This window comes from Podarcis gaigeae (genome assembly GCF_964106915.1).
Source record: "Podarcis gaigeae genome assembly, chromosome: 4".
NCBI lineage: Eukaryota > Metazoa > Chordata > Lepidosauria > Squamata > Lacertidae > Podarcis > Podarcis gaigeae.
Window position 1 is genome coordinate 33,123,274 of NC_139677.1, and position 13,106 is coordinate 33,136,379.

The following is a 13,106-nucleotide window of genomic DNA, read 5'->3' on the forward strand; positions in this document are numbered from 1 at the left end:
AGTAATCCTGAGGTTGCACATTTAAACACACACACACACACACCCTCAGTTTATTATGAAACAAATATTTGGCAACTATGTCTCACATCACACCCTTCTTAAACTTGTAAATATTTTAAATCACTGTACTGATTTCAAGTAGGAATGGGAAGAAAATTGTTTCAATGCTTGTAAGAATACAAAAACCAAAATGTAGCTGTCTCAAAAGTCACACTTCTACAAATGTTGCGATATGGTTTTCCAACCAGGATGCATATAGAACAAGAAAACCAATGCATGTATTAATGAAAATAATATACAAAAGTTCAGGTTGGGGGAAAATGCATGCCAAAATGTGTATCTTAAGCAGAATTTCAAACAAAAACTTGTACATTACGGGAAGAAGAATATGAAACTGCTGACTAATTTTCATGAGGACTTTTTTCAAGTGCAAAATGATGTAGGAACCAAACTCAAGATTAGACAAATGAGAAGTTCGAGAGAGAAACTGAAATTCGCAGATTCCTCTATGCCTAATTCTAATCTAAATGATTAGACATTAGGATTTTATCCAGCACTAACATTTACTAAATGCTGTTCACAGATTAAAAGCAAGACAGTTCATGTCCACAGGCTTAAAGTGTAAAAGACACAAGACAAAAAGCATACTCAGGAGTAGACCCATTGAAAGCAACGGGCATAACTGGCTGAAGTCCATTAATTTCAGTTGGTCTGCTCTGAGTGCGACTGAACTGGATATCACCCTAATTCTTCGCAAAACTCTTATGCAAAAGGCAGATAAGAAGAGGGGGGCACATGAATAACAGCAGTACTGGCTCATTCAGGGTGATAGGTTCAACCTAGGTGATAGGTTTCTACACCTAGAAAAATAACACAAAAGTCCTGCCCTAGATATTCTCTCACAAACTGCTGAAATGTGTGAACTAAGGCCATCAAGGCAACGCCTTACTGTTCCACGTAAGTGCCTTTAAAATAAACAAATAAAGCTGTGTACTAAAGTAGGCATAATAAAAGTTGCCACAATGACATATATCATCTTCTAGATGCCATATTCAGCAATGCACTTTTTCATGCAACAGTAAGTTTGCATTGTCCCAAAGTAACTGTGAGTGAGAATGTGCAGTGACCTGCTTTAGTGGAACCACATTATCTGCCAGGATCAAATGGGATGATGAGACTCTTAAGTATAGTATATTTATTCCTTATTCGTCTGTAAACAGCAGCAGAAAATGAATTTGTAAGAGCCGTTCTATCAGACCTGCAACGTTTCCCTACTGTATTCTCTCAAACTTATCTCACTTACTACTAATTATTATTATTTATTTGTACCATACCCATCTGACTGGGTTGCATACAGCAGCATAAGGAAGCATTTGTTTTCTCAGAGATGGGTTGTTGTCATCACTGTGCAGGAAAAGGTTATTATGTCTACCACAAAATTGGCTTTATATAGCTATTCAAAACATCAGGTTCAATGGAAGAAGTGGTTTTCCCTACAACCCAGAAGTATTTTTTATTACTAAGAAGAGATCATCTGTCAAGATAACAACAGACAGTAATTAAGGTTCCTTAAAAATCACATCGGGAATTCCTGTGGTGTGTTCTTCTCCTTTGGGATGCTTCCCTATTATCCTCAGAATTACTGTCAGAATTACAGACTGGTTTGCTCTGAAGTTATTATCCCAGGTAGAGAAAAATACACGGGAAATGTTTATATCCAAATACTTAATCTACTTGAGGAATTGAGTTTACAGAAAAGAACCATGTGTCTCACAACAGGTGGTGAGAATGAATATGGTATCCATATCTGGCAGCCTTCAGAAAGACTATGTATTCTGACCTAATATTCCCACCCCCCATACTACCTACGTATAAAATGCTGCTGGCGAGGGTCCCTGGTAAGCTTTCAAACAGGGCATTCTGGGGTCAGGAGGGGCTGAGCCAGCCTAGAATCCACTGGATGCCAGGCCAGCCCCACTGCTCTCATGCAACAAGATCGGGCCCAATTAGCACACTAACTCCAGGCTGGCACAGCAATTTCCCTGCTTCCTGCCTTCTGCTCTAGCCAGCATGAGCAGCAGGACTCTGGATGAGGCCATGGTAGTCCCACTGCTACCCAACTGGGGTTTTTCAGATTGCAGCTCAAATCTCAAAGCATCAGAGAGTAAATTTTTGTTGGCAGCATTTTTCTTGACAGAAAGACAGGTACAAACGAATTTTAAAAATGGCTTGCAAAACACATGACGGGGGATTCTGAACAATCATATCTTGTGTTAAAAGCATGTGCAGACTGGTCACCCACCCACTGGGATTCAGCGTGCTGGAGGCGTGTCAGAGGAAGGCTATGGATCTGCCACCTCATTGCCCAGACATGTTCCTCCAATGACCCTGAATTATACCAGCCCTAGAGCTGGTGAAGTTGATTCCCAGCCAGGGGAAGCCATGGAAGGGGAAAACGCTCCAGCAGAAAACAGGGATTAAGATTTGCTAACAGATCGACCATGGAACCATCACCTCAGGTTACGATTGCCTTGAAAAAGTAATAAAATTTATCCAGCAAAGAAAAATTGCCCAGGTTTTCTGCCAATTTATTTATTATAATACAGCAAAATCCACAGCTATCACTGAGCGGTTCAAATAAATGCTCTCTAGGGTGAACAGTAAGAATAGGGTGTTTCTTTTCACAGTTTGCACTCTAATAAATATTATAAGGACAAGCTAAATAATATCCTGTATAGGGACACACATTTGTCATTGTACTTTAACTTTTACAGTACATGTCTACTCATAACTAAGTCCCACTGAGCTCAATGGGGCATACTCCCAAGTAAGTAGGTAAAAGATTGTAACTGGGATGTCTTTTAGTTTTAAACTAGCACATGGTTTTGTTTTGTTTTTTAAAAATAAAATTTTTATTAGTTTCCAAAGTACGTGCATTGCCTCTTTTTCAGATTGTGTTTTCTACAGAGCAATTACATTTGCTGTGAGACATACTATCTATATATTTCCAATTATGAAAATATGTCTATTTTTTCTTAATTTAAATTACTCATCATATAATTGTATATACATAAATGGGAATGTGATCTATAATATATTTATTTCTAAATGGAAATGGATATGGAAGACTAGTCAAGCAGCAGTGTGCAGCAAGGTCAATTCCATTGCTAAGATCACAAACAAAAAGGTGAGCAGAGGGATGGCCTTTTGTAAAATCTTGCAGCCTCCCAAAAAAGCCCAACCCCTTCTTCTGAGCCAAAAAAAAGTTCACTTTTTAGCTCAGCCCTATTAAAAAAATCCCCACCTACTCACAACGAAATACAGATCCTTCCAAGCAGCCTGTGCAGATGCTTTTTGTAATGCATCATGAAAGAAACATGACTCAGCATTACACAGAGACTGGCCCTTCATTTGCATATTTATTTATATAATACTTAAAGCAGCTTAAAAATGAACAGCTCAAGTGTGTTTCTATGCAGACACAAAACCAACTAAGGACATATCTGTTCTTCCGTTTTAGATCCAAGGTAAAACTTTTCCTTTTACAAAGAACAGGGATACAGGGAGATTCTTGCCCCCTTCAGATTTTTGACCAATGCACAGTGGTACCTCGGGTTAAGTACTTAATTCGTCCTGGAGATCTGTTCTTAACCTGAAACTGTTCTTAACCTGAAGCACCACTTTAGCTAATGGGGCCTCCTGCTGCTGCCGCGCTGCCAGAGCACAATTTCTGTTCTCATCCTGAAGCAAAGTTCTTAACCCGAGATACTATTTCAGGTCTGTAACCTGAAGCGTATGTAACCCGAGGTATTCAGCGGCGTAGCTAGTCGCTCGGGTGTCTGGGAGGCGCACCCATCCTACCACCAGGGGCAAGGCAAGCTGCCCACGGGGGCGGGGTGAGCCAAGGCAGGGCGCGCTGTGTGGAGCCTCTCTGCAGCCCCCCCTCAACTGTAGGGCAGCTGAGGCAGTGGGCTCGAAAAAGCATCACAGAGCTTGCAGGCAGTCCACCCACCGCATCCCCCTCAGGAGAGACGCGTGGCTCAGGCACGCTGCAGGCCCTGCGGTGTGGTGCATAGTGCCCCCCGCCTCACCAGTGGTGTAGGAAGGGGGGGGCGTGTTTTTTTTTTAAAAAGTGTTGCGAGCCCAGTTTTTATTAAAAAACCCCAACACATATTTTTGCCATTTTATCACCACCACCACCACCACCCCAGTAATGACACCAGGGGTGGTCCAAAACCACCGCACCCTCCTTCCTATGCCACTGAATGTATTACCATGACAACAATGAACCGACATATGATGCAGCTGCTGCACTTACTTCACAAAATGTTAACTAGCCTTTTTGTTCAGGTTTCTGCTCACTAAACAAAACTCTCTTGGCTGAGTAATTAAGTAATTCCAAATATTCCCAGCTCTTTAGCAGGAAATTTCAACTAACTTCAACGTAGTTTTAAGTAAAATAATGTTTGTAGCAAATAGGGAAACGCCAGGAAATCTCACCGGCTTTGTTCACATGCCACATTAAGCCATACTTAAAAAGCAATCTGTGGTTTAAAGTGAACATGCATCATACTGGTGCATGCTACTTGGAAAGCTCTTATTCCATTCCTGCCCCACTTATTCCAGGAATTAAGCTGGAATCTGGCATGTCATGTAATCGAAACACAAGCGTGCAAACCAGGTCATTCTGTGATGCAGCAAGGAATCTCAAGGTTAGCTCGTTATTCTCAACTTGAAACTCTTAGCTCTTCCAAAATCGTAACATTAGACAAGCAATCGTGTTCTTCTAAGGCACTCTCACCAAGTTTGTTTCTGCCCATAACTTCTGCTGAATTTAGACCCTAATGGTCAAATTGTGTACTGCAAGCAAAGAGCAAAAGCAAACAATATTTATTATTTATTTTTAATAAAAGATTATACTTCTTTATATAATAATTAAAAAATCTCTAGGTAGCTTATACAGAAAAGCAATAAAAAATACAACAACGCTATTCAGATCGATTTCCTTTAAATAAATAAAAACTATGGGAGGAAAATGAGATAGCAAACAATGCAAAACTATGTATCAAAATAAAACTGCACCAAGACCAGGAATGTTGTACTACATATCCCATCATCCTTGATCACTGGATGGGATCTATAGTCCAACACCTTCTGCAGGACCGCAGGTTTCCCAACCCTGACCAAGGTGCTACTAGATGTAAAAAAAGGAACAGATTGGTAGAGCATTCCAAACTACAGGAAGCCAGCACAAGTTACACTGGGGTTAAATTATGCCAGTATAATCTAGCCCTATCCCTAAACTCTGTTCAGCAACAGCGCTACTGCCAACTGAGCTGGCCTGAGCCTGGCAGGGAGGGAGACAATCCTTTAAAATAGTGATGATGTGACTGAGCTGAACACAATCTAGAGTAGTGGCAAGTGTCTCACTGTCCCATCCCACCAGACCCCCAGAACACCCTGGTCTTGGGTGAACTGGTTTTAGCTGAGCCAGGTGACCCCAAGCCCAATCTGTGCGTACACAGAGAGCGCTTTCTCCAATCACCTCTTATTGGGGCAGGCCTATGGATGTTGTTTGAATTATGGTGCTGGAGGAGACTCTTGAGAGTCCCATGGACTGCAAGAACATCAAACCTATCCATTCTGAAGGAAATCAGCCCTGAGTGCTCACTGGAAGGACAGATCCTGAAGCTGAGGCTCCAATACTTTGGCCACCTCATAAGAAGAGAAGACTCCCTGGAAAAGACCCTGATGTTGGGAAAGATGGAGGGCACAAGGAGAAGGGGACGACAGAGGACAAGATGGTTGGACAGTGTTCTCGAAGCTACCAGCATGAGTTTGACCAAACTGCGGGAAGCAGTGAAAGACAGGAGTGCCTGGCGGGCTCTGGTCCATGGGGTCATGAAGAGTCGGACATGACTAAATGACTAAACAACAACGGATTTTGCAGCACTATGGCAATCTCCTTTGCCTTACTTAACTTGTTTATGAATGAAATAGCTAAAAATGGGAAGCAGTACAGTAGTAACTTTGTCACTTCTATATACCAATACATAAGTACATCAGTATATCACTCAGCACATAGGCTTCCATACTCTCTTTTTCTAAAGACGGTGAAAAATGTTTTGTGTTTTTTTTTGTGGGGAACACCTGTGGGAACACTAATTGTCGAGAGAGAAATAGAGATACCCTTTGCATAGATAGTAGTTGCCTCTTACTGCGTGAAGGTATAGACAACTGCAAACTGCTATTTACAAAAGCACACTATGTAAAAATGACCCCTGAACATTTTGAAGCCTACATGTGTATAGAGCCCAAGAATATAAAAAATACATTTTAAAGCATAATTATTCTATCCTGCGTGGCACAGAACTTCAAAGAACCAAAGATCTCTCTGTAAACTCTGCCCTTAATAAATGTGAGAGTACAAACAACTATTATATTACACAGAATATGTGCTAAAGGCAGAATTTTTTCCTACCTGTTCTATTTACAATGAGCTAGAGCATAGAAGACATTTCTAACTATCTTTTTAAAAGTCATTTAAATTATTTCCCTCTTCATGCAGCAAAATACACATCTAGAGTCTAACTCCTCTTGTTACAAAATGTTTAAAAATAATAATTTCAGAGTCTGAATTGATTTAAGCATTGCAGACAGAACTGTTCATGCTACATTTTGTCTTCCACACACATTATATGAAGGAGGAGATGATTTTCTTTAAAGCTCACAAAAAAAAGGATTTGGAGGCTATTCACAGTGTAAATAATAAGCATCCTGCATATTTTCAGACCTAGCTGTTACAGAGGACTTTTGCAATTGCTCTGTCAAACTGAACTTATTTTAAAACCTAAATATGTGCACCTTTCAAAGGCACATTACACAAATGAGACCTACAAAAAACTGTTATATTTTCCCCCTTTTCAACAAAACATACAGAAAACTCCAGACCATTGAAATACTGTAATGCTTCTTTAACTTTGGCACAGTGATCCCAAACATAGACAGGATTTATTTTCAATTATTCATGGTCTGCAGCTATTTCCCACCTCCATATGGGAACCTTTAGAAACATTTGTTTGTTTTTCTTGGGCCGCTAAGGATGTAGATACGTATAGACAAGACAATCTAACCCTGTAATAAAAACTAGTAATATCTGTGGACTTACCTACAATGTAACAATATAATAAATATCAACATGAAATCATGAATTTTAAAGGAAAACTTATTAAGCATTATCTTATACAAATATCTTATAACATACTTTACAGTATTGTAAAGTATATTGTAAGACATTTTTACAATCCTTGCCTCACACCCACCCAGCCTTGCCCTGCCTCAGTATTTAACCTCTCTGTGACTACAGCCTCTGTCTCTAACCCTCAGTTTCTGCTTGATGACAGCAATTTATATAAAAGCTTCTGAAGTGAGGAGAACATAAGTGCTTCACCTGTTGGCTATTCAAGCATACCCAAAGTAGCCCAGAAGCTATAAGAACCATAAGCTGAAAATACATGAAGATGGTTTTGTTTTTGTTTTTTGTTTTTTTAACTGAATCATTTTATTGACAGGTGTACTTAAAAAAAAAAGCCTTCCCTGTTAGAGGCAAATGCAACAAAATGCAAAGTTGCATACTGTCATAGTATAGGCAAGTAACAAGAGATTGCATGTGCACTGTCCTTTCAGAAATGTTGTTTTGGAAATAAAGAATTCTCAGAATCTACAACACCCAAAATGCATTTCTAGAATATCAAATAAACTGTCATTGGTAAATGTAATGCAAAGTCAATACTACTCACATTTCAAGCCCCACCCCCAACAGCTGAATGTTTTGGGTGTCCTCTATAAGGTATGGTTGGAGATGGTTTTACCACACATATCTGAAAATGCCTGAGCTGGTCATCATACAAAGAAACACAATGGGACAATAACATAATTTGGCCAAATCCACTGCTGCGATGCAGGATTGTCTCTTAGTAACAGAGATCCATTTGCTTTTGGAAAGGATTAATCCTTATTCCTTAATATTAACCCCCTGAAACAATGTTAACATATATTCTTTCAGAACAATTACACAGGCCTAGGCCAAAATGAAACAGACAGCCTTTATTTAGAACACACCATTTCCAGAGCCAGTCATAGATCCAAGCACTAAGGCAAAGGTAAAGGACCCCTGGACAGTTAAGTCCAGTCAAAGGCAACTATAGGTTTGGGCGCTCATGTCGCTTTCAGGCCAAGGGAGCCGGCATTTGTCCGCAGACAGCTTTCCGGGTCATGTGGCCAGCATGACTAAACCGCTGCTGGTGCAACAGGACACCATGACGGAAACCAGAGTGCACAGAAATGCCGTTTACCTTCCCAACGCAGCAGTATCTATTTATCTACTCGCACTGGTGTGCTTTCGAACTGCTAGGTTGGCAGGAGCTGGGACAGAGAAATGGGGGCTCACCCTGATTTGAACCGCCAACCTTCTGATCAGCAAGCCCAAGAGGTTCAGTGGTTTAGACCACAGCGCCACCTGCAATCCAAACACTATTTAGCTTCCAAGGAGTCAATGTACGATGAGAGCTAAGAATTAGGAACCAATAAGTCTTTCCCTCAACTGTAATCTCTGCCACAGACTCACTGAGTGGTCATGTCTCAGGCTTCCACTGACAACATGATACACCAATATTGGCCTACCTTCCAGTACTGTTGTTAGGACTGCCGAGATAATTTATGGGAAACACAAAAAGATATATACATAGTGGTACCTCTGGTTACATACTTAATTCGTTCTGGAGGTCCGTTCTTAAACTGAAACTGTTCTTAACTAGAGGTGTGCTTTCACTAATGGGGCCTCTTGCTGCCGCTGCACTGCCAGCACATGATTTCTGTTCTCATCCTAAAGCAAAGTTCTTAACCCAAGGTACTATTTTTGGGTAAGCGGAGTCTGTAACCTGAAGCGTTTGTAACCGGAAGTGTATGTAACCCGAGGTACCACTGTATGTATGTATTATGATGATCTTTCTTAAAAACTTACACTGAGGTGTTATTTTTAAAAGACCATGACGCACAAAATTAACCCTCACAGCCTCAGGCCGTTTTCACAACTGCATTTTAAAATCACCTCTCAGCCTCACTGCGTTGTTTGTGGAACATAGATCTGTAGAGTTGGGAGGGACCATGAGGATCATCTAGCGCAGTGTACCCATTTGAATACTATTCATATGATTTCTTTATATATATTTTAAAAAAGAGTTGTATTTAATACAAAGTGTGTTCTGGCCAACGTGGGAATTACATCTGAACTGCAGCTGCCAGGAAAAAAACACAACCAAATTCACAGCCTCTGGTGAAAATTACCCTGACTCAGCACCCCTCAAGAATTATCATCATCAATTTGCCTGTACCATTGACTTGGCGAAGCATCTTTATCAGCTTTAAGGTGCTGTTCTCTGTGTATGTGTCTGTCTCATGCACGACCCTCGATTTCGGCGCGCGGCGGAGGAGCCACGTTGCCAGGCCAGCTCCTCCCTCGCCCTTGCACCTAACTTGAGCTGCCGCCACCTGTGCACGCGCGCCCCCCCCCCTCAAAGAAAGCGAGGGCGCCCCCCAACGCTTGCCGCGCGAAGAGGCGGCCGGAGTGACCCGCTGCTCTTGCTGTTTATCTGTGTCACTGTGTCAGGCGCCACCTGCTTGGGCTTACCTGAAGTGCCTGTACTGGGAGAGGTGGGCGCGCGCCGCCAGCACGCGCCAGATGCTGCTGCTGCTGCTGTCCGCGGTGGCGACCTGTGCGCCGCTGCAGAGCTTGCTACGGCGGCCACTTTCCCCGGGGCCGTCGCCGCCGCTGCTCTTCCACTCGTGCCAGAGGTCTCCGGACCAAGTCTCCGTGGCGCACGCCAAAGCGGCGGGAGAAGACGGCTGCGGCTCCGCTTCTCGACCGGGGCTGCTGCTGCTGCTGCTGCTGCTAGCGGCGGTGTCTCTGCTGTTGTGGCACCTCCGCCGGCTGTATCTCATGGTGTGAGGGGAGACTCCGCATGCCGGGCTCCCGCTTCCCCCTCAGCGCCGGCCCAGCCTGGAGACTGGCGGGAAAAGCGGCTCGGCAAAGGCGCGAAAGCGGCCGGGAGCCTCCAGAGGAGGGAGACGCAGACTGAGGGCGCCTGGGTAGCTGCTGCTAGCGCGGGCTTCTCTCGGGGCATGAAGTTGCGAGCGCGCCGGCTCCAGCAAGGGCTCCCTGGGCGGGAAGTTGGTGCCCCGGGGCCAAGAGCGGGGCATCCTCCCCAGCAGCGCCTCATCCGCGCCCGCTCTCAGCCGAGCGCCCCTCAGACCATCGGGGGAGCCTTGCTCGAGCTCCCTCGCCGGCGTCTCCAGTGAGAGTAGGAAGCGTGCGCTTCCCGATTTAGTAGGGCGGGGAGCAGGGGAGGTCCCTGCTGCTGCTGCTGCTGCTGCTGCTGCTGCTGTTGGAGAGAGAGAGAAATAAACCAGGCTCTTTAGCAAAAGGAGAGCGGGAGTCGCCGGTGAGCAGCAGCAGCTCCGAGCCAAGCTGCGAAATGGGTCAGGGAGGTGGAATGGGACTCTCGGATCGCCGCCTCCCGTCCTCGCACCCAGCCTTCCTCCCCCACTTTCGGGAAAAGTGGGTGGGCTTAGATTTTTGGAGGGGGGGTAGGGAAAGAGAGAGAGAGAGACAGCTGGGGGGGGAGAAAAAGCGGTCTCTCCTCTTGTTTTTGCACAAGTGCAGGAAATGTTCCACTGACCTACATATTTTAGCAAACATTATACGTGACCTGCCCCCACCCCCACCCGAGTCTGGGAGGAAGAGGAGGAGACATGGGAGGACCTAAAAGGAAAAAAGAATTTGACCCTTAGTGTGAGATCGGAGGGAAGGTAGGTTGTCGTTTCTATAACAAACTAGAACTTGCGCGTGTGTGTAGCATATATCTCCGTCTCTCTATATAGTCAAATAGACTGACTGCACGACGCGAATGTTGAGGATCAGATAAGTATACTGGCCATTGCATAAGGCATTCTTAATCCTGGCCGTGTGCTGCTTTCTCACTTCTGCTGTTTGAGTGTTCGGCAACCAGCCATTGCCACCTGATGCCATAACATCTGTTTCAGGAGATTGCTTAAATGTGTTTAGATATCTGAAGTGAACACTTGCTGAAAGACTGTATAAGCTTTTTTTCAGGAAAGCCTATGAATGGCTAGTACAACCCTGGACACACCTGAACCGGCTAATGCAGGTTAAATGAAACATACTTGGATGTCAAGTATGCCTGTGTGGAAGCTTCTGTTTTAGATTTTGAATGTTCATGCATTAAAAAAATAATAATCAAAGGATTCCCAAACTCATATTTCAAATTTGTGGTGTCTAAGTTTTGATTGACTTATATTTTAATAAGTCCCTGTGCATCAATTCTCTAACGTAAGTGACCAAAACCTCAAGCTGCACTATATTTATCTAATTTTAGATGGCAAATATCCCCCCTAAGCACACAAGCAATATGTGTGCTTCTTTTTCCTTATGGGAAAAGATTTGTTCATTGTAGATTGCATCAAGTCTTAGTCATGCTCAAACCATCAATGGACCTAAGTCCAATGAGTCTATTCTCAGCATGACCCATTGGATTCAGTGCTGGCATCACACACATTCAGTATTGCAGGATTTGATCTTTGACTTCCAGGTCCTGAAGGTCCGTTGACCAAGTTTTGATAAGTGCTGGCGTCAGGCCTTCCAATATTGGACAGTAAGATATTTAGCTATTAAGGGAGCTTGAATGAGACATGATGTAACCTCCCTCACATAGATAGTTATATGGGTTGTCTTCAATGGACCTAAGCTAGTCATAGAGCCATTAGTTTCTATAGGGGTAGACTGAGTAAAAGTTAGTTGAGATTCAACTCACAAGTCTTGTCAGTGGCAACCCTGCACAGGAAGTTCCATTTGTGCAATGGAGCTTTCCCCTTTCTCTCCGCTTGCACCCCACAGATTGGTTCAGAGCAGCGGTTGGGAGAAGCCCCAGAACAGCGCATAGACGGAGGCGAGGAAAGTTCCATCTGAGAAGCTTGCCTTGACGGAACAATCAACATAGCTCAACACAATTCCACCCTGTGTCTTCAAATTAAGTTAAGAGATGAAAATCTGAAGCCTAAATAAAAATTAATATAATTCTGCCCTATATTTCACCACAATAGAACTATAATAGGACGTCCTAGTATATGAGATAAGAGTTCCACCAGGTGTAGCATCTATTCAGCTGGAGGTGTTATCTGCAAGCCCAAGCCCATGGATTAGTGTGAACTATAATTAGTTGGCAGACTGATGTTTACCCATATCACCTGTAGCCACAAACCCAGTTCAGTTCTGATTGTTCTTATTTTTATTAGATGCTTGACAAACATACAGGCAGTCAACGAAATGTCATGGTCTGGTCTACACCCAGCTGAGGGTGTCAGGACCAGGGGCAGGATGGCGGGGTGGGAGCAGGAACGAGAGTCCAGAAGCCAAGGTCCCAGGATCAGGAAGCAAGAAGCCAAACGCAGCAAGGCAGGAAACGTATTTCTGTGGCGAAGAGCTGAAGGGAAATGCTGACCTTATATCCCTTCCCGGCTCTTGCCACCAGGTGCAGTGAGTTACCAAGCGGCCTCACCTGTGCAGCCGCGCCTTGCCTCTCCAGAACAAACTTAGGAAGGCCCCAGTCCTGCAAAGCCTTACTGGTCACAGGGCCTGGCTCCTGCATGCACTCCTGACATGAAAGGAAATCTGGACATGCAAACAGGTGGCATTAATGATGTGATGTTCATTTTGCAATTACTCTGAACAGCAGCCTGTTGTTAACATATCTGCAGCTATAATACCATTGCCACCATATACATGGCTCCACGGGGAAGGGCATAGTGGCAAACTAGACCAGGTCCATGTCCAGCAGGGACTTATTCCAATGGGACTTTCTCCCAAGTAAGTGTGTATAGGATTACTGACACAATTCAAGAAGCCATTTGTTCAGAAATGGAGCCTCCTTTTCGAAACATGCCTCAACTGAAGTTAATGGATGGGGTGTTGCTGTTTATTCCAGTAGGAGCCATGACAAGGCAGAAAACGACTTGGTGCTACTCAAAGCATA

The 13,106-nt window shown here is 43.7% G+C and overlaps 1 protein-coding gene and 1 long non-coding RNA gene across 11 annotated transcripts in view; one reads left to right on the plus strand and one right to left on the minus strand.

Annotated features, from left to right (window-relative positions):
* NPAS2 (neuronal PAS domain protein 2) overlaps positions 1 to 13,106 on the minus strand; it is a 94,250-nt gene that overhangs the window by 42,765 nt on the left and 38,379 nt on the right. For 5 of the 10 annotated variants that reach the window (XM_083735504.1, XM_083735507.1, XM_083735502.1 and 2 more), the window contains exon 1: positions 9,689 to 10,596. The exons of 4 other annotated variants lie outside the window; for them this stretch is intronic. In XM_083735504.1, coding sequence (XP_083591630.1) covers positions 9,689 to 9,999 — 311 coding nt within the window. In that variant the 5' untranslated portion in view covers positions 10,000 to 10,596. Of the gene's footprint in view, positions 1 to 9,392; positions 9,542 to 9,688; positions 10,597 to 13,106 lie in introns of those variants that run through there. One more of the 10 variants, XM_083735510.1, reaches the window with a different exon arrangement.
* LOC310843132 overlaps positions 10,784 to 13,106 on the plus strand; it is a 32,527-nt gene continuing 30,204 nt past the window's right edge. Inside the window, exon 1 of the long non-coding RNA XR_014563515.1 lies at positions 10,784 to 10,866. This is a non-coding gene — a long non-coding RNA (uncharacterized lncRNA). The remainder of the gene's footprint in view (positions 10,867 to 13,106) is intronic.